The sequence below is a fragment of the Pseudophryne corroboree genome, chromosome 1 (assembly GCF_028390025.1).
Source record: "Pseudophryne corroboree isolate aPseCor3 chromosome 1, aPseCor3.hap2, whole genome shotgun sequence".
Taxonomy (NCBI): domain Eukaryota; kingdom Metazoa; phylum Chordata; class Amphibia; order Anura; family Myobatrachidae; genus Pseudophryne; species Pseudophryne corroboree.
The window spans coordinates 273,986,566-274,006,917 of NC_086444.1; the positions used below are offsets into that span (position 1 = coordinate 273,986,566).

Consider the following 20,352-nt stretch of genomic DNA (forward strand, 5'->3'; position numbering starts at 1 on the left):
ACGCAGGATGTCCCTTCCAAAAAACCCTCCCCAATCAGCACATGACGCAAAGAAAAAAAGAGGCGCAATGAGGTAGCTGACTGTGTGAGTAAGATTAGCGACCCTAGTGGCCGACACAAACACCGGGCCTATTTAGGAGTGGCACTGCAGTGTCACGCAGGATGTCCCTTCCAAAAAACCCTCCCCAATCAGCACATGACGCAAAGAAAAAAAGAGGCGCAATGAGGTAGCTGACTGTGTGAGTAAGATTAGCGACCCTAGTGGCCGACACAAACACCGGGCCCATTTAGGAGTGGCACTGCAGTGTCACGCAGGATGTCCCTTCCAAAAAACCCTCCCCAATCAGCACATGACGCAAAGATAAAAAGAGGCGCAATGAGGTAGCTGACTGTGTGAGTAAGATTAGCGACCCTAGTGGCCGACACAAACACCGGGCCCATTTAGGAGTGGCACTGCAGTGTCACGCAGGATGTCCCTTCCAAAAAACCCTCCCCAATCAGCACATGACGCAAAGAAAAAAAGAGGCGCAATGAGGTAGCTGACTGTGTGAGTAAGATTAGCGACCCTAGTGGCCGACACAAACACCGGGCCCATTTAGGAGTGGCACTGCAGTGTCACGCAGGATGTCCCTTCCAAAAAACCCTCCCCAATCAGCACATGACGCAAAGAAAAAAAGAGGCGCAATGAGGTAGCTGACTGTGTGAGTAAGATTAGCGACCCTAGTGGCCGACACAAACACCTGGCCCATTTAGGAGTGGCACTGCAGTGTCACGCAGGATGTCCCTTCCAAAAAACCCTCCCCAAACAGCACATGACGCAAAGAAAAATAAAAGAAAAAAGAGGTGCAAGATGGAATTGTCCTTGGGCCCTCCCACCCACCCTTATGTTGTATAAACAAAACAGGACATGCACACTTTAACCAACCCATCATTTCAGTGACAGGGTCTGCCACACGACTGTGACTGATATGACGGGTTGGTTTGGACCCCCCCCAAAAAAGAAGCAATCAATCTCTCCTTGCACAAACTGGCTCTACAGAGGCAAGATGTCCACCTCATCATCACCCTCCGATATATCACCGTGTACATCCCCCTCCTCACAGATTATCAATTCGTCCCCACTGGAATCCACCATCTCAGCTCCCTGTGTACTTTGTGGAGGCAATTGCTGCTGGTCAATGTCTCCGCGGAGGAATTGATTATAATTCATTTTAATGAACATCATCTTCTCCACATTTTCTTGATGTAACCTCGTACGCCGATTGCTGACAAGGTGAGCGGCGGCACTAAACACTCTTTCGGAGTACACACTTGTGGGAGGGCAACTTAGGCAGAATAAAGCCAGTTTGTGCAATGGCCTCCAAATTGCCTCTTTTTCCTGCCAGTATAAGTATGGACTGTGTGACGTGCCTACTTGGATGCGGTCACTCATATAATCCTCCACCATTCTTTCAATGGTGAGAGAATCATATGCAGTGACAGTAGACGACATGTCCGTAATCGTTGTCAGGTCCTTCAGTCCGGACCAGATGTCAGCATCAGCAGTCGCTCCAGACTGCCCTGCATCACCGCCAGCGGGTGGGCTCGGAATTCTGAGCCTTTTCCTCGCACCCCCAGTTGCGGGAGAATGTGAAGGAGGAGATGTTGACAGGTCGCGTTCCGCTTGACTTGACAATTTTCTCACCAGCAGGTCTTTCAACCCCAGCAGACTTGTGTCTGCCGGAAAGAGAGATCCAAGGTAGGCTTTAAATCTAGGATCGAGCACGGTGGCCAAAATGTAGTGCTCTGATTTCAACAGATTGACCACCCGTGAATCCTTGTTAAGCGAATTAAGGGCTCCATCCACAAGTCCCACATGCCTAGCGGAATCGCTCCGTGTTAGCTCCTCCTTCAATGTCTCCAGCTTCTTCTGCAAAAGCCTGATGAGGGGAATGACCTGACTCAGGCTGGCAGTGTCTGAACTGACTTCACGTGTGGCAAGTTCAATGGGCATCAGAACCTTGCACAACGTTGAAATCATTCTCCACTGCGCTTGAGACAGGTGCATTCCTCCTCCTATATCGTGCTCAATTGTATAGGCTTGAATGGCCTTTTGCTGCTCCTCCAACCTCTGAAGCATATAGAGGGTTGAATTCCACCTCGTTACCACTTCTTGCTTCAGATGATGGCAGGGCAGGTTCAGTAGTTTTTGGTGGTGCTCCAGTCTTCTGTACGTGGTGCCTGTACGCCGAAAGTGTCCCGCAATTTTTCTGGCCACCGACAGCATCTCTTGCACGCCCCTGTCGTTTTTTAAATAATTCTGCACCACCAAATTCAAGGTATGTGCAAAACATGGGACGTGCTGGAATTTGCCCATATTTAATGCACACACAATATTGCTGGCGTTGTCCGATGCCACAAATCAACAGGAGAGTCCAATTGGGGTAAGCCATTCCGCGATGATCTTCCTCAGTTGCCGTAAGAGGTTTTCAGCTGTGTGCGTATTCTGGAAACCGGTGATACAAAGCGTAGCCTGCCTAGGAAAGAGTTGGCGTTTGCGAGATGCTGCTACTGGTGCCGCCGCTGCTGTTCTTGCGGCGGGAGTCCATACATCTACCCAGTGGGCTGTCACAGTCATATAGTCCTGACCCTGCCCTGCTCCACTTGTCCACATGTCCGTGGTTAAGTGGACATTGGGTACAACTGCATTTTTTAGGACACTGGTGAGTCTTTTTCTGACGTCCGTGTACATTCTCGGTATCGCCTGCCTAGAGAAGTGGAACCTAGATGGTATTTGGTAACGGGGGCACACTGCCTCAATAAATTGTCTAGTTCCCTGTGAACTAACGGCGGATACCGGACGCACGTCTAACACCAACATAGTTGTCAAGGCCTCAGTTATCCGCTTTGCAGCAGGATGACTGCTGTGATATTTCATCTTCCTCGCAAAGGACTGTTGAACAGTCAATTGCTTACTGGAAGTAGTACAAGTGGGCTTACGACTTCCCCTCTGGGATGACCATCGACTCCCAGCAGAAACAACAGCAGCGCCAGCAGCAGTAGGCGTTACACGCAAGGATGCATCGGAGGAATCCCAGGCAGGAGAGGACTCGTCAGAATTGCCAGTGACATTGCCTGCAGGACTATTGGCATTCCTGGGGAAGGAGGAAATTGACACTGAGGGAGTTGGTGGGGTGGTTTGCGTGAGCTTGGTTACAAGAGGAAGGGATTTACTGGTCAGTGGACTGCTTCCGCTGTCACCCAAAGTTTTTGAACTTGTCACTAACTTATTATGAATGCGCTGCAGGTGACGTATAAGGGAGGATGTTCCGAGGTGGTTAACGTCCTTACCCCTACTTATTACAGCTTGACAAAGGGAACACACGGCTTGACACCTGTTGTCCGCATTTCTGTTGAAATAGTTCCACACCGAAGAGCTGATTTTTTTGGTATTTTCACCAGGCATGTCAACGGCCATATTCCTCCCACGGACAACAGGTGTCTCCCCGGGTGCCTGACTTAAACAAACCACCTCACCATCAGAATCCTCCTGGTCAATTTCCTCCCCAGCGCCAGCAACACCCATATCCTCCTCATCCTGGTGTACTTCAACACTGACATCTTCAATCTGACTATCAGGAACTGGACTGCGGGTGCTCCTTCCAGCACTTGCAGGGGGCGTGCAAATGGTGGAAGGCGCATGCTCTTCACGTCCAGTGTTGGGAAGGTCAGGCATCGCAACCGACACAATTGGACTCTCCTTGTGGATTTGGGATTTCGAAGAACGCACAGTTCTTTGCGGTGCTACTGCTTTTGCCAGCTTGAGTCTTTTCATTTTTCTAGCGAGAGGCTGAGTGCCTCCATCCTCATGTGAAGCTGAACCACTAGCCATGAACATAGGCCAGGGCCTCAGCCGTTCCTTGCCACTCCGTGTGGTAAATGGCATATTGGCAAGTTTACGCTTCTCCTCCGACAATTTTATTTTAGGTTTTGGAGTCCTTTTTTTACTGGTATTTGGTGTTTTGGATTTGACATGCTCTGTACTATGACATTGGGCATCGGCCTTGGCAGACGACGTTGCTGGCATTTCATCGTCTCGGCCATGACTAGTGGCAGCAGCTTCAGCACGAGGTGGAAGTGGATCTTGATCTTTCCCTAATTTTGGAACCTCAACATTTTTGTTCTCCATATTTTAATAGGCACAACTAAAAGGCACCTCAGGTAAACAATGGAGATGGATGGATACTAGTATACAATTATGGACGGACTGCCGAGTGCCGACACAGAGGTAGCTACAGCCGTGAACTACCGTACTGTGTCTGCTGCTAATATAGACTGGTTGATAAAGAGATGTCATAGTATGTATGTATGAAGAAGAAAGAAAAAAAAACCACGGTTAGGTGGTATACAATTATGGACGGACTGCCGAGTGCCGACACAGAGGTAGCCACAGCCGTGAACTACCGTACTGTACTGTGTCTGCTGCTAATATAGACTGGTTGATAAAGAGATGTCGTAGTATGTATGTATGAAGAAGAAAGAAAAAAAAACCACGGGTAGGTGGTATACAATTATGGACGGACTGCCGAGTGCCGACACAGAGGTAGCCACAGCCGTGAACTACCGTACTGTACTGTGTCTGCTGCTAATATAGACTGGTTGATAAAGAGATGTAGTAGTATGTATGTATAAAGAAGAAAGAAAAAAAAACCACGGGTAGGTGGTATACAATTATGGACGGACTGCCGAGTGCCGACACAGAGGTAGCCACAGCCGTGAACTACCGTACTGTACTGTGTCTGCTGCTAATATAGACTGGTTGATAAAGAGATGTCGTAGTATGTATGTATGAAGAAGAAAGAAAAAAAAAACACGGTTAGGTGGTATACAATTATGGACGGACTGCCGAGTGCCGACACAGAGGTAGCCACAGCCGTGAACTACCGTACTGTACTGTGTCTGCTGCTAATATAGACTGGTTGATAAAGAGATGTCGTAGTATGTATGTATAAAGAAGAAAGAAAAAAAAACCACGGTTAGGTGGTATACAATTATGGACGGACTGCCGAGTGCCGACACAGAGGTAGCCACAGCCGTGAACTACCGTACTGTACTGTGTCTGCTGCTAATATAGACTGGTTGATAAAGAGATGTCGTAGTATGTATGTATGAAGAAGAAAGAAAAAAAAACCACGGTTAGGTGGTATACAATTATGGACGGACTGCCGAGTGCCGACACAGAGGTAGCCACAGCCGTGAACTACCGTACTGTACTGTGTCTGCTGCTAATATAGACTGGTTGATAAAGAGATGTCGTAGTATGTATGTATAAAGAAGAAAGAAAAAAAAACCACGGTTAGGTGGTATACAATTATGGACGGACTGCCGAGTGCCGACACAGAGGTAGCCACAGCCGTGAACTACCGTACTGTACTGTGTCTGCTGCTAATATAGACTGGTTGATAAAGAGATGTAGTAGTATGTATGTATAAAGAAGAAAGAAAAAAAAACCACGGGTAGGTGGTATACAATTATGGATGGACTGCCGAGTGCCGACACAGAGGTAGCTACAGCCGTGAACTACCGTACTGTGTCTGCTGCGACTGGATGATAAATAATGATATAAAAAATATATATATATCACTACTGCAGCCGGACAGGTATATATATTATATAATGACGGACCTGCTGGACACTGTCTGTCAGCAGAATGAGTTTTTTATAGAATAAAAAAAAAAACACCACACAAGTGAAGTCACACGACGAGTGTTTAACTTTTTCAGGCAATCACAATATAGTATACTACTAACTATACTGGTGGTCAGTGTGGTCAGGTCACTGGTCAGTCACACTGGCAGTGGCACTCCTGCAGCAAAAGTGTGCACTGTTTAATTTTAATATAATATATGTACTCCTGGCTCCTGCTATAACCTATAACTGGCACTGCAGTGCTCCCCAGTCTCCCCCACAATTATAAGCTGTGTGAGCTGAGCACAGTCAGATATATAATATATACATAGATGATGCAGCACACTGGGCTGAGCAGTGCACACAGATATGGTATGTGACTGTCTTGTACTCCTGGCTCCTGCTATAACCTATAACTGGCACTGCAGTGCTCCCCAGTCTCCCCCACAATTATAAGCTGTGTGAGCTGAGCACAGTCAGATATATAATATATACATAGATGATGCAGGCATGCAGCACACTGGGCTGAGCAGTGCACACAGATATGGTATGTGACTGAGTCACTGTGTGTACCGTTTTTTTCAGGCAGAGAACGGATATATTAAATAAAACAACTGCACTGCTGGTGGTCACTGTGGTCAGTCACTAAACTCTGCACTCTCTTCTACAGTATCAGCCTCAGGTCAATCTCTCTCTCTCCTAATCTAAATGGAGAGGACGCCAGCCACGTCCTCTCCCTATCAATCTCAATGCACGTGTGAAAATGGCGGCGACGCGCGGCTCCTTATATAGAATCCGAGTCTCGCGATAGAATCCGAGCCTCGCGAGAATACGACAGCGTCATGATGACGTTCGGGCGCGCTCGGGTTAACCGAGCAAGGCGGGAAGATCCGAGTCGCTCGGACCCGTGAAAAAAAACATGAAGTTCGTGCGGGTTCGGATTCAGAGAAACCGAACCCGCTCATCTCTAGTGCATCCTGGGAACAGTCAAAGCTTTAGCCTGTTGGTGCCTCAGATCAAGGTCCAACTCTACACCCCGATGTTATTCTCTGTGGAATACCAGTGTACCCCGCTGCAGAAAATCGATTTTCAGTACATAGAAGTGTTGATTGAAACAAGTTATTGATACTAAATAAGGCATGGATGGATTTACTATGGTCATTCGCAGCTGCAAATTTGTATGTGTAACCACAGGGTTAATGATTTCATTTCAACATAGCATATAAGTTGTAATACCTGTGTAGTGCCCAATTGAGGCCCAAGGATATTGTATTCATGCTGAGAATGGCCGTAACCTTTAGGGTCTGATCAGACATAAACTGAGAGGCCTACAATACTGGCACTGGCATTAGTGAGCATTTAAGGCATAGTACCTTACATATATATGGTGTCTAACAGGAGACAGTGAAACACATTCCAAAAAACTGATCAATGTAAGCAAAGGATTATGGTCAATTTTAGACAAAGGGCTTTAGAAACTGATGGTCTATCTTAAGACAATCTGTGTCTTGGGTATATGTTAGTTCTTATTGGGCGTATGTAAGTGAAAAGCACTGGTACTATCCAGTGATTCAATATGGGTTAATATCCAGCAGCAATGCCCAGACAATGGTATGTAATGCAAGATATGGACAAAAGCAATTAAGCCACTACCAGGACCTAAAGACCTGCAGTATGGTGCCTGCCTGTGTATACTGACCGATCTGAGCATTTGATAAGAGAGATGACAGGTCTTCTTGAATACAAACAAGAAGATTAACAACCCCTGTTGTTTGATAACTTAAATTCTGTTATTACTCTTGATTGTTTCTTTGTTACTTGTGTAATAATGTGTAAGTTGATTTGTGCTCACTAAACTGGTCACTATTTCATTTTGATGAGAGGAACGACACTCATACTGTTCATTAAACAGACAGTCGCTGAGCCGGCCAGGTGTGCTGCTGTGTGTGTGTGTGTGTGTGTGTGTGTGTGTGTGTGTGTGTGTGTGTGTGTGTGTGTGCGTGTGTGTGTGTGTGTGTGTGTGTGTGTGTATGATTAACAGTACATGGGGGGTTGATTGCCATGGGTTTGCCATCACTTTTACAAGTGCGGCTCCCACAACTTCATTGCCCCTGGGCCCCCACCAGCCCCCTAATCTGGCCCTGCACATACCTCCCAACTTTTCTGTCCCGTGTATCGGGACCCTTGCGCGCCAAAGGCTTCGTAACCCGCAGATGGGGTATGGTCCTCCGATGATAGGGCGGAACCAATGCCGAGTGGGCATGGCCTCGCGGCATAGACTCATTCTCCGGCATTTTGGGAGCGTGCCCAGCGGTCCCCGAACTGCTGGGCATCCCCTGACTCACCTCCCTATACTGCATAGATGCCGTGTGCGTGCTCACGGCATCTATTCAGAGATGCCATGTGCACACACACGGCATCTATACAGTGAAAGGCTCTCCCAGGGTCCTACAGTGGTACTGTCCCACTGGAATCAGGACAGTTGGGAGGTATGCACTAATTTTTGTGGAAAAACCCATACAGGGCCTGACTCAGAGGTGGATGCTAACTGAGGTGGCCTGAAGTGACTATCTAAAACCACTGCATATAGGAGCACAAATATAGGCGTCTCAGGGCTTGCACTCTCCGGCGCATGCTAGTGCACATGGTGTATCCTGAAACTAGCATTAGCATATTATTGCATCCGTGACTCCGCCAACGGGCGATAGAGCAGATGCAGTGGTGTCCACTGCTTATGGCAGCAGCATAGTAGTGAAATATGCCTAAAACCTGCATTTTCCACATAGTTTGGGTTCTGCTGCATTTTTAGTTAGTAAAGTCTAACTTCAGCCTTCTGCAATTAGAATTGTCATTGCCTAGGTTGTAAAAATATGTGCCCCATTATTATTAAGAGGTCCTTTAAAAGTTATAAAACTATATTAATCGCCTTTCCAATTAAAAATAATAGTTTTTTTGTTATAAGCACCAACTGCCAAAATGATGTACTTATCAAACAACTCCCCACTGCTACAAGAGTGATAGGATTTGGAATTTCTATCATTATTGTGGCCTAGACATGCAGAGAACAAACTATATTAGTCCAAGCTTATTATAGTAAACATTCTGTGCTCATTCCAGCTGAATGTTCTGTACATGAAAGAAAGCAAGTAACATTTTCCTTGGATTAATTGTAACCTAGAGCGTTCTTTAATCCTCCCTGCAAGAGCGCAGAATTAACATTCCTTCCAACAGTAGCCCCGCAGAGTCTAAACGTCTGTCTTGGAACATTGTGCATGGCAGTTGGACATGCGAGTTGAAAAAAGTAACACTAATGGGTTCTCACCTGGTTTAGGTTTGGAGAAGCATCGCCCCATGATGAATTAAATGCAAGAAAAGAAAATGTACCAAACATACAATGGTCCCGTACAGAGAGATCCTGGGTCAGATGTTGTTAAGCCATGCTTTAGTGGAGTGGATACTATAAAAGCCTGGAACATAATGCTAAGGAGTTCTGTATTGTTGGAAGAGTCCGTCTGTTGATGCTGCAAGGTTTCATCACAACCTGTAGAAGACACATGAGTTATATTATGTGGTAGATGACCAATGCACAGGGCTTATATCTTTAAAAGCAAAAACAAGGGCAAATATGTGCCATACAAATGCACCTTGTTTCCTTTAGGGTACAAATGCACCAAATCAGCTATAGTATGCTCATAAGATCATCTATCTAATAGAGGAGACATATTTAAGACAGAAGTCAAACTAACCGCAGCTAAATTCGATTACAAGATATTCATGGCTGGAACAATGCATAAAGTAATTCACATGGACTTCACATTGATTACTAGCTGAAGTTACAGATAGATGAAGATACAACCAACGCATCTTTCCAACAGTACAACAAAGTCATGGAGGATATATATAGAAACACTGTGATATTAGATTGTTCAGAGCTTATACTGAGCAGTTTTCTCAAGATCATAATTAACAGAAATATTCATCTACATGGGGGACTTCTTAGCAGCTGCAATTTGCCTTTAGTTGGTACAACACACCCCACAATTTTAAATGAAAAAAAAAAAAATTACAGAGACTTGGGGGCACAGTTATTAATTATTGGGTTTTAGAAACGATAATTATCATTTTTTTATTGCCTCTATTACAGCAAATTTGTGCATATTAATTCCTGAAACCAATGTACTTTAAAACTTTTAAAAAAAAGTACACATACACAAGTTCCATTCATCATGGTCACACTCTAATACAGCAAGTAGCAATATACTAATAAGATAAGGATCCTGACGAAAAGGTTATTTGAGCACGTAAGTCTGGCATATCTATAAATGGAGCAGTATGTCCTGGAAAATATTAGAACTATTTAATCACAGCCATCTTATCGCAGAACTCATCCTTAACAGCTTTGAGAAACAAAGTACTGTTGCACGATCTAAAACTAAGTGGGTTAATCAGGTTGGATTGCAGATTCTGGTAAAAAGCAGAATATGCAATCCTTTTTTTTGCATGCTGGGGGCCGCCCATCACAGGGCAAGGCCTCCCGGCATGCTGACCAGGCCGCCCAGCGGCTGTGACCGCAATTTTATTGCAGTCACAGCAACTGTGGACGACCCACCGCCATATTTTCAATCAGACCGGCAGCGTGACAGCCTCGAATATGCCGCCAACCCGCCCCCGTTTTCCCTGTGCTGCCACCACAATGGTTTGTCGCCGCCCCCCTGCCATCCCGCGAATGCCTTTGCCTGTTAATCAGGCAGAGGCGTTCGCAGCCAATGCGCCGGGCTATGCACGCGCAGGACAGGACCTGCACATGTGAAGTGGTACTGCCAAAAGGGCAACTGCAGTTGCATCAACCTGAATAACCCCCTAGGTCTCTCCAACGTGGTGAATACAAAGTCTATGGATGCTTATCGCAGCACAGAAAATCTATTATCTGGCTGGCAGTTTGTCAGATCGCATCTACAGTGTTATAGAAAAAAAGTCTTAAAAAACTATTAAAAATAATGTAAATATTTTTTAGATAAATTTATTATGATACCAAGTAGACAGACATAGAAAAAAAAAAACAAGCACGGCTACCCACGCATGGTTCGGCGGTATATAAAGTAGTTATAAAAGAACAACAATCTGCAATGCAGTGAAGCATAACAAATTCAGAGTATCGCAACTCGGAAAACTATTTTCCAATGTGGGGTATGGAAAAAAGAAAGAAAGAGGTAATAAGAAAGAGGGGAAGAAGAGGAACAGTGGAAGTAACCGTGGTATACAGTAAATAGATGAAATGGGACAAACGTGGGCAAGGACGACCTAAAGGTGAAGATGCACATTAAAGGGAGGGAGCAGGAGGACCAAGGGACCCACACTTTAACGATCAAACCTGAGGAGCCTCTTCGAATGCTGATCACGCGCTCCTTCTTCAACAAACTAATCTTTTAGAGGAGGGTTGACATAGTTGGCAAGTGTTTAGACTTCCACCGAGATGCTACCATGCAGATGGCATTGCTAAGAACATGCCTGTCAAGGCTGTTTTGGTGTTTGGACAAATCAGGGAACTGTAGTGGGAGAATAAAATGTTTGAAGAGGAAAGGACTGCGAAACCCAGGAGGGAAGTCAGGAAAGTGAACCTCCACTCAGAAACCATGCAGGACAGGGACACCAAATGTAGAAGAAGGACCCTATGTCCGATCAAACCCGACAACAGATGTGAGAGGTAGAGACAAAAACGTTATGCAATCGAGTGGGCACTAAATACCAACTAAATAATCTTTTATAAGCAGTCTCCTTGATGCCAGCACCGGACCTTGGGTCTTATTCAGGTTTGTTAGCAAATCAAAAAAGCAAGCAACTGGACAAACTCATGTCGCACCGCAGGTGGGGAAGATTTAACATATGCAGAGAGAGTTATATTTGGGTGCAGTCTGTTCAAACTGAAATCTAAATTGCAGTGTAAAACTAAAGCAGCCAGTATTTACCCTGCACAGAAACAATATAACCCACCCAAATCTAACTCTCTCTTGCACATGTTACATCTGCCCTACCTGCAGTGCAGCATGGTTTGCCCATTAGTGTGCTTTTTTGGTTTGCTAACAAACCTGAATAACCTCCCATATGTCCGACTAATCCTCAACATCTAGATACTCGCCCAGATGCTACTCATTGAGGCATAGAGAGGAAAGGGTAGTTGCAACAAGGATAGAGTTATGCAGAACGGAAACAAGGCTTTTGGACTTATAATTCGAGTGGCAGCTGGACTCAAAGAAAGAGAGGAGCCCTCCCGGAGAGCCGGGATGGATGGGAATGATAGAAATACTTAAATATGAAGAAACTGATGAAAAGAAGAGCAGGGCAAAGGATAACAATCTTGCAGACAGAGGTAAAAATGGAAAACACCCCCCTAAGGGTAATATCAGTGAGATAGCAAACACCAGAGGCAATCCCGGGGGAAAAGGTTAAGAATTGAATGCCATATTATGCCAAAGGGGTATAAGAGGGGAGGGGGCAGGGAGTATAGAGAAAGTTTTATTACAACAAAGCCACAATGTCAGGGAAAGGTTAATAACTGGGTAAGCATGAGCAGAAGATGGCCAATCAGAGTGTGGGAGCCAATGAATAGAAGAGATTGCCAGAGAGAAGAGGACAACTTAATGTATACCCAGACACATGACTATGAAGGGGAATGCCAGTTGAGCAGCATCAAAATATTTTTTGAAATTATGAACTTCCAGTCCATCCTCAGTAGAGTGGCGCTGAATAACAGAGGCCCATTGTCTTGGTCTCCTGCCTGCCCGTATAAAATAGGAAATCAACATCTGCAGGGAGGTGAAAGCAAGAGAGGGAATAATGATAAGTACAGTTTTCTCTAATGAATAGAGAAAGCAGAGAAGCACAATCATTTTGTACAGTTGTAACACGATCAATCCAGGAGATAAATAGCTTGCTCCAGGAGGCCTAAACCATATAAAGAAGCAGGGAAAAGCAAAGTCTCTAAAGAGTGGAAAGATTTTTGGTGGTAGTGACACCCAAATACTTAAAATGAGAGAACTGCCAGGTAAAAAGAAAATGAAGTGATATGAGGTGCTTTGTTGAAGAGGAAAGGAAGAAATTAAGGATCTCAGTCTTGTCAAGGTTTTATTTTTTAGTTGGAAAAGGAGCCATAGAGATGACATTCATGGAGTATATGGGGCTGGAACTTCAGGGGCTTAGAAAAATAGAACATTGTTGGCGTAGACAGTGATCTAATTGTCACAGGAGTTAAACATAATCCCAGAGATGCTTGGATGACGTCACAGACGTGCACAAGGTGCTCCATGATAAGAGCAAAGAGCGGGGAGGGGGCAGCCCAGACGGGTACCGTTACATATAGTAAAAGGGTCTGACAGGGCACCATGGATGCTGAGGGATCACGATAGAGGGCAGAGAAACTAGTCAGGAACTCATCACTAAAACCAAGGGACTTATGAACCAAGGACATGAAGGACTAGTAATTTCAAATAAATTCCTTCTCAGTATGAAAGGCCATGCAGTAGTGTTGATATGGTGAATCAAATCAATCACTCATCTGGTATTATCTAGAACTTGATGGCCCAGGACAAACAGGACCTGATCAGGGTGGATAAGGTGAGGCAACCAGATGTTGAAGTAAGTTGCTAAGACCTTACCAAATAATTTCAGGTCCTCACCAAGTAACAAGATAGGTCTATAACTGCTACACTCCTTATGGATAACTGTAATTGTAGTGGCAGAAGTGGCTGAGCAAAAAGTAGGACCATCCCAGATGGCAATACACAAGGCAATAAGGCGGGGAAATGAGGATGCTACTGAACTCTTTCAGTAATGTCCAATATAGCCATCAGGCCAGGGGCGGATGCTGACCTCAAAGAGATGATAGAGGCCAATGTCTCTTCCATGGTCAGCAGGGAGTTAAGGGCAGTATTTGATTAAAATTCCAAAATTAGCAAAATCCTTTCATACAAATGAAACATTGGGGGTCATTCCGAGTTATTCGCTCGTTGCCGATTTTCGCTATATTGCGATTAGTCGCTTACTGCGCATGCGCAAGGTTCGCAGAGCGCATGCGCTTAGTTATTTTACACAAAAGTTAGGTATTTTACTCACGGCATAACAAGGTTTTTTCATCGTTCTGGTGATCGTACTGTGATTGACAGGAAGTGGGTGTTTCTGGGCGGAAACTTGCCGTTTTCTGGGCGTGTGCGAAAAAACGCTGGCGTTTCTGGGAAATACGCGGGAGTGTCTGAAGAAACGGGGGAGTGTCTGGGCGAACGCTGGGTGTGTTTGTGACGTCAAACCAGGAACGAAACTGACTGAACTGATCGCAATGGCTGAGTAAGTCTCGAGCTACTCAGAAACTGCTAAGAAATTTCTATTCGCAATTCTGCTAATCTTTCGTTCGCAATTTTGCTATGCTAAGATACATTCCCAGAGGGCGGCGGCTTAGCGTGTGCAATGCTGCTAAAAGCAGCTAGCGAGCGAACAACTCAGAATGAGGGCCACTGTTCTGTAATTATTTGTGGCTTTAACATCCTGAGATGGCTATACAGAAAAGGGGATTGTGATGGTACATATTAAACACTGTAGGTTTCCCCAAGCTTTTGTGATAGCAAGGCCGTCACCTCTTATAGACAGAGAAAAGCTGTGTTTGCCAGAGAGAGTTTTTCTTCCTGTCATAAATAAACCGAAACATGTTAATGTGACCTTAATGCTAAATAATGTGAATGTAATGTAACTAAAAATATCATAGACGTGGAAGTAGTCATAGTAGGGATATTAGATAGCAGAACACCTAATAAGTACAAGTCTTGCTTTGAATAATTTATTGAATCAGGTGTCAGTATTACATAAAGTATTATATTTTGTCTTGTTCTTCATGACACATTAAGTAAATTAAAATGGCAAAAAATAATAAGTACCATTATTATAATTATGTCCGTTATCAATGCTTTATCTTCCCTGAGGTGACACTGGTCTCTATGAGGTATGTCTGCCACAATGATCTTGTCTGCCTTTTGCCTAAATACAGTACATCTCAGTATGCTGAACACGCTCCTGACGCTATGGTATTGTCTAGCAAAAAGCCAGAATAACCCACCTTAACAAATAAAGGAAATGTGAATGTTAGAAATGATGGGGAAAGACGCAAATTATCTGTCTCCCCTAATACAATGGCAAGAAGCTGGGAAGTCAACATGCATTGTTAAACTATTTAAAACATCACCTCCCAAAGGGTTCATTCACTATAGCTAGAGGTACCGTGTATTAATATACTTGGCCATAGGCCGGAAAGCTTGGAACAGTGAAAATATAATCCCAGCTTTAATTCTGTATTTCTTCTAAGTGACCCTGTCTGCAAAGTACCATATTTCTATGTATCCAGATTTCCAATACTAATCCTCTTGTGAGTTTACAAAGATACAAGTACTTATAAAGGCACTGCTTGTTCTACAATGTTATTTCGTCTAAGCTGCAGATTTTCCTGTCTTTTGTTGTACCCAGACTCCAAGAGGATCTATTACTTTTACCTGAACTGGAATTTTAGTTACTATGAACTTGGATGATAAAAACTTTCCATTTAAAGCTACACTACCACCTATTGTAATATACTGTACTAAGTGCTACACCCTCTATAAAGAACCTTGGAGGCTGCACCCAGGGGTGCTGACAGCTTTGCCGGGCCCCGGTAATGAGAGGGTTGTGACCAATGCAGGGAGATGTGGACATACCCCGCTCCTTAGAAAATATGTGCGGCCGCCAGTCACAGTTGCGATGGTGCAATCACCCCACCTGCACATTATGATGGCAGAGAGGACTGACTGCTTCTGCACCTGAGACCATCGGCGCAAAGTACATATTTTCAGAACTTTATGCATGCACAGGACAGACATTTCCTGGCATATGCGACAAGCAGCTTGCGCAGCACCATGGTTGCCGGAAGCTGCTCGATGGTGGGTGCTTTGGCCCGATGCTTCATCTTAGGATGCAGCTCGGATCACTAGTGCAGCAGGACGCGTTGCATGCATACCTCCCAACTGTCCCGATTCCAGCGGGAAAGTTCCACTATTCGGACACTGTCCCGCTGTCCCACCCGCGGGCAGCAGTGTCCCGCGGGATGGTAGGCAGTTGGGGGAGCCATTAATCACCTGCTGCTCTGCTCTGCAAAGCAGCGAGTGACCTCTGAAAAGATACATCTATTCAGTGCTGGGAGGGGAGAAGGGGGCTGCCTAGCTGCTCGGGGAGTGCAGGTCACGACCCCAAAATGACGGAAAATGGGTACTCGGTGCACGACCATGCCCACTCAACAGTGGCCACGCCCCCTCCCACCCAAGGTCACACCCCTTTTGGGGACCCAATGGACTTCAAAGTTGGGAGGTATGTGCATGTAATAGACACCTCCTGCTGCATTTACATACAGGACTATCACTGCTGCTTCCAAGGAAGCTAGTGATAGCAAATCCAACAACACCCGAATGACCCCGTGTGCTCTGCTGGGGAGTAAAGCTGCTGCAGCGGTCAGTTTCCTCTCTCTCACTGTCCAAAGTCCTGCTTTCTGCATTGCTGGCGAGGGGCAGGTGAGTGGCAGTGGGACCTGGGCCCCACCGGGCCCCTTCAACAGGCCTGGGTAAAGAGTAAACCCCCTTCCCCCTCCTCTCTGCGCCACTGGCTGCACCATGTAGGCATCTTCCTGGGCTCTGTCGGTTCTGTTATAAAACACCCTCTCCCCCCCAGAGGACTCAGCTTGGTAGTCACTTTGAAATGGTAGCATAAAGATGGCGGGGGGGGGGGGGGGGGGGGTAAACAGGAAAACCAGTCACTAGCTGTAATCTGCTGATAGTGGCTTACAATTGCTCTTCTGCTTGCACAGCCTCCCCTATATGTTTTCGGTCAAGGCTGTGGGAGGGATGAAATAACCCCAGGAAAAATGGCTACATAGAGCACAGTGGCACAGTTTTGGGGAGGTACATTTTCATTCACTGGTGATAAAACTTTAAAGGCCACAACAAACATTTCCTTAATTAAAAACTATGAAAACCACAGTGGTACATCATTAGCATTACCAGTGCACTTAAGGTTTTATTTATTTAAATTTTTTTTAAATTGTGTAGTTTCTATAATCAGCCCTTGAACTAGTCAACCTAGTGTGGCTAACACCAACTTTTAGAAATACAAAGCATTGAGACTCAGGGTAATTGAGCTTGGCACTGACTGTTTTTAATGTGAGGGTGGCAAAAAATAAAATAAGGCCCTTATTGACAAGAGCAGTCCCAGAGTTGAAAAGTGCAGAGAGAGCTGATCCGAAGATCTGTGGTCCCCGCAATACCTATTACCAGCAGTGCTGTGCATGACTCGGTAGTGCTAGTGCACACGCACCAAGGAGCTTAATCTGTGCTACTTTCCTACAGAAAAATATTAATATGTTAATTTTAGAAGACTTTAAAAATACATCATGCACTGTGGTGTAGGGATGGCCATAAACCATAGATGGATACAAGCCATTACTGGTTGACAATCAATGTAAGATGGTTTTGCCATCAATGCTAAAAAAACAATGATTCTCCACCATTGATGTTGTTTTTTTTCTACCACATGGTGCCAGGAAATGGAGCCTAACTCTGCCCCCAATGCTCCCACAAAGCTCTGCCCCCAGGTGTTCATTGGCCCACAGCCCAGTAATACATACAGCAGGGATGACCATTGGGGAGTGAAACCATCCCATGTAATTAGTTTTATATGATCAAGGATAACCCAACGAAGGCCATTCCTATTGTGGTTTACAGTATCCCATATAATAACATAAAATAATAATATTATACTCAGTAATTAGTAATAGCTCGGTACATCTGGGAATGTAAATCAGCAGGCACATGGGCAGTGGAGCCCAGCCTGGGCTTTCAGTTCCAGATACTGTACAAATCATCACACTCATTCCCTCAAAACATTTTAGGGCTAAACTGAGGTAAAAAGCAAATATTAACTGTTAAATATGCCACTTACAACTCTACTGAAATACTTACTTGAAGAAAAAGGACTAGAGGAAATTCACCACTTAAAAGGTGAAGCACCTTTATTGTCTGCTCTGCTGAACCTCTCAGAAGATATCTGTCCGTATAGCGCTGTCTGCTTCATTCTTGGGTAAACACCAACTTTTCCAGGATTCCAATGGACAATTAAATATATGTCAAAAATCAACAGTTCCATGTGACTATTATTTAATGCAGAGACCATTCTAGTGACCTCTATACCAAACATATAGAAAATAATTGATCATTATTTTTTTCTTCATACCAACTAATAACATGAAAATAGTTTGTTGCAGAAAGTTGTAGGTAAAATATAACACTGGTCACAAAAGGTCGGGCAGAGAGCACTAAAAAGTTGTTAAATCCCACTATACTACAACAACCCATTTTGACCTCTAGGTTATTACTCATAGTTTAAACACTTAAATCTCACACTTGTATTTATCTATTTTTAAGCATGTCAGTCCCTAGGCCAACTTGAACCCTCTGCTAACAAAAAGAAACAGGTCAATGCAACAATAGATGTTATGCTTGAAGGCATCAGCCCACACCAAGGGGTATATTTACTTAGATTCGTATTAGTACCGATTTGGAGTGAGAATCATCACGAATGACATCGAAAGTGTATTTGTGCAACTTTTTGAATTTGTTACGCCTCATTTACTAAGCTGTCGTATTTTTTTTTTCCCTGTTGTCCGATGTCGATGTCATTCGTATTTTTGTTAGGTATAATGCGGCCGATTTAGAGGTTTGTCGGCCGTGTTCTGAGGTTTTTGTTACGACTGCGTCACATTTCGGTTACGGCAGTGTTTGTCCGTTCACTGCCGCGTTTTTTTCCTAAGTTTCGTTTTTTTCACTCGTCCGTGATTGGTTTGATTCGTGATGGAGGAGTGTCTGTGCACATTACTATAAAAACGCCCCAAACCGGCCGCACCTCGTGGGTTTAGCTAGTGGAGAGGAGAGAGGAAGGTGTGTTAGGAGTTGGTGAGTTTTGTGGAGTTTGTGGAGGATTTGAGGCGGAGTTTTGCGATTGTTGAGTTCTGTACTGTGTGTGTAAGTAGTCTTGTCATACTAGTTGTGTAGTTATTGTTACGCACACCAGTGCTAACAGGAGTATACCGGTGTATGAACAGAGAGGGAAGCGAAGCAAACGAACTCACAGACAGTATAACATAACATACACAGGAGGTGATGGAATAACTAATAAACACAAAGTGAACGGAGAAGCCCAAAGGCTCAGGAATTGGGTGTCTCCCTAGTGTCAGGAATGCTCAGATGGAATAGAGCGGACAATGAAGCTATGTGTAGTGATTTAACATGTGGAGCACCTGAAATGATGTTGCTAAGAGCAACAGAAAAAACCCCAAAGGGTTACCAACGGGTGTGGGAATAAACTCCTTGGTCAGAGATAGAAATATAGACACAAGGAGAGTATCCACAATCCTAACCCCCACTTGCAGGGCACAGGTTCATCTTACTGCCACTAAACTGACACCTGGACGCCCTGCACAGTGAGGGAGGATTAAGTAAGCAGGTCTGAGAGTACAGCCACAAACCTGCTGGGTTCACAGAATAGCAAAAGAACCCCAGCAGGTCAAACAACTGACTCCAGTCTTACTGCTAGGTCCGGATTGGCAGAATGAAGTACCGAATCCCAAGGCCTATTCGCAGTAAGCAACAAGTAAATACAAAGTCACACAGTACTAGCTAACTCTCTGGAACTGACTAACAAACAAAGATTCAGCAGCATTTGCCTAGCCTGAGAGGATGGTTTATATAGCAGGTGCTGTCCACGCCCCACTCAGACCTCACAGACTGTGAGCACAAAACCAGCGCCGGATTCCCTGCCGTGCACAGAGCCTGTAACCACTACACAGTAAAAACCCGGACCGGAGTATCAGCTGCGCTCAGGTTACTTCGCTAACACTTGCCTCCCGGTTACCATGGCGACGTGGCAGCACAGAGCAGGAGATCCTAACAGTTATTTAAAAGTCTGTCTAGTTTTTTGTCTTTTTTTTTTGTTACGTCTATTGTCATTGTTTGTGAGTGAGTGAGTGTGTGTGTGTGGTGTGTAGTGGTAGTGGAGGAGTGTGTTATTTGTTTTATTTTCTCAGTGTTATTTGTTGTTTGTCCTGATTATGTCCCAGTCAGTGGTGAGTGTGGTGGAGGAGGTGAGTGAGGTGGAGGAGGTGAGTGAGAGGGAGGAGGTTAGTGAGGTGGAGGAGGTGAGTGAGAGGGAGGAGGTTAGTGAGGAGGAGGGGGAGGTTGCTGCAGCGGCTTCCACTAATAGTGATAGTGATGGTGTTGTGGCTCCGCAGCCACGCACCACTACAAAGACGGGCCGCAATGTTAAGTTCAGTTACGCTGAAAATATGGCTCTGGTGCGGGAGCTGATGAGGCATCATCGCCAGTTGTTTGGGTCTGATGCAGCAAAGGTGTCGACACGCAGGAAGACTGTTCTGTGGGGGAAGGTTGTTGCGGCTGTGAACAGTAAGGGTGTGGTGAGGCGGACCGAGGACACCTGTCGTAAGCGCTTCTACGACATCAAGCGCCGTGTGAAGGCGAAGATGGCGAAGGAGGCAAAATCTGCCCGCCAAACTGGGGGTGGACACCCCTTCCGAGCGTCTTATAGAGATTGGGAGGAGCCTGTTCGTACGCTG

The 20,352-nt window shown here is 45.1% G+C and overlaps 1 protein-coding gene across 4 annotated transcripts in view; it reads right to left on the minus strand.

Annotated features, from left to right (window-relative positions):
• AIFM3 (apoptosis inducing factor mitochondria associated 3) overlaps window positions 1-20,352 on the minus strand; it is a 194,116-nt gene that overhangs the window by 84,116 nt on the left and 89,648 nt on the right. For all 4 annotated transcript variants that reach the window (XM_063964266.1, XM_063964268.1, XM_063964267.1 and 1 more), the window contains exon 2: window positions 8,989-9,207. In XM_063964266.1, the coding sequence (XP_063820336.1) occupies window positions 8,989-9,019 (31 nt within the window). In that variant the 5' untranslated portion in view covers window positions 9,020-9,207. The remainder of the gene's footprint in view (window positions 1-8,988; window positions 9,208-20,352) is intronic.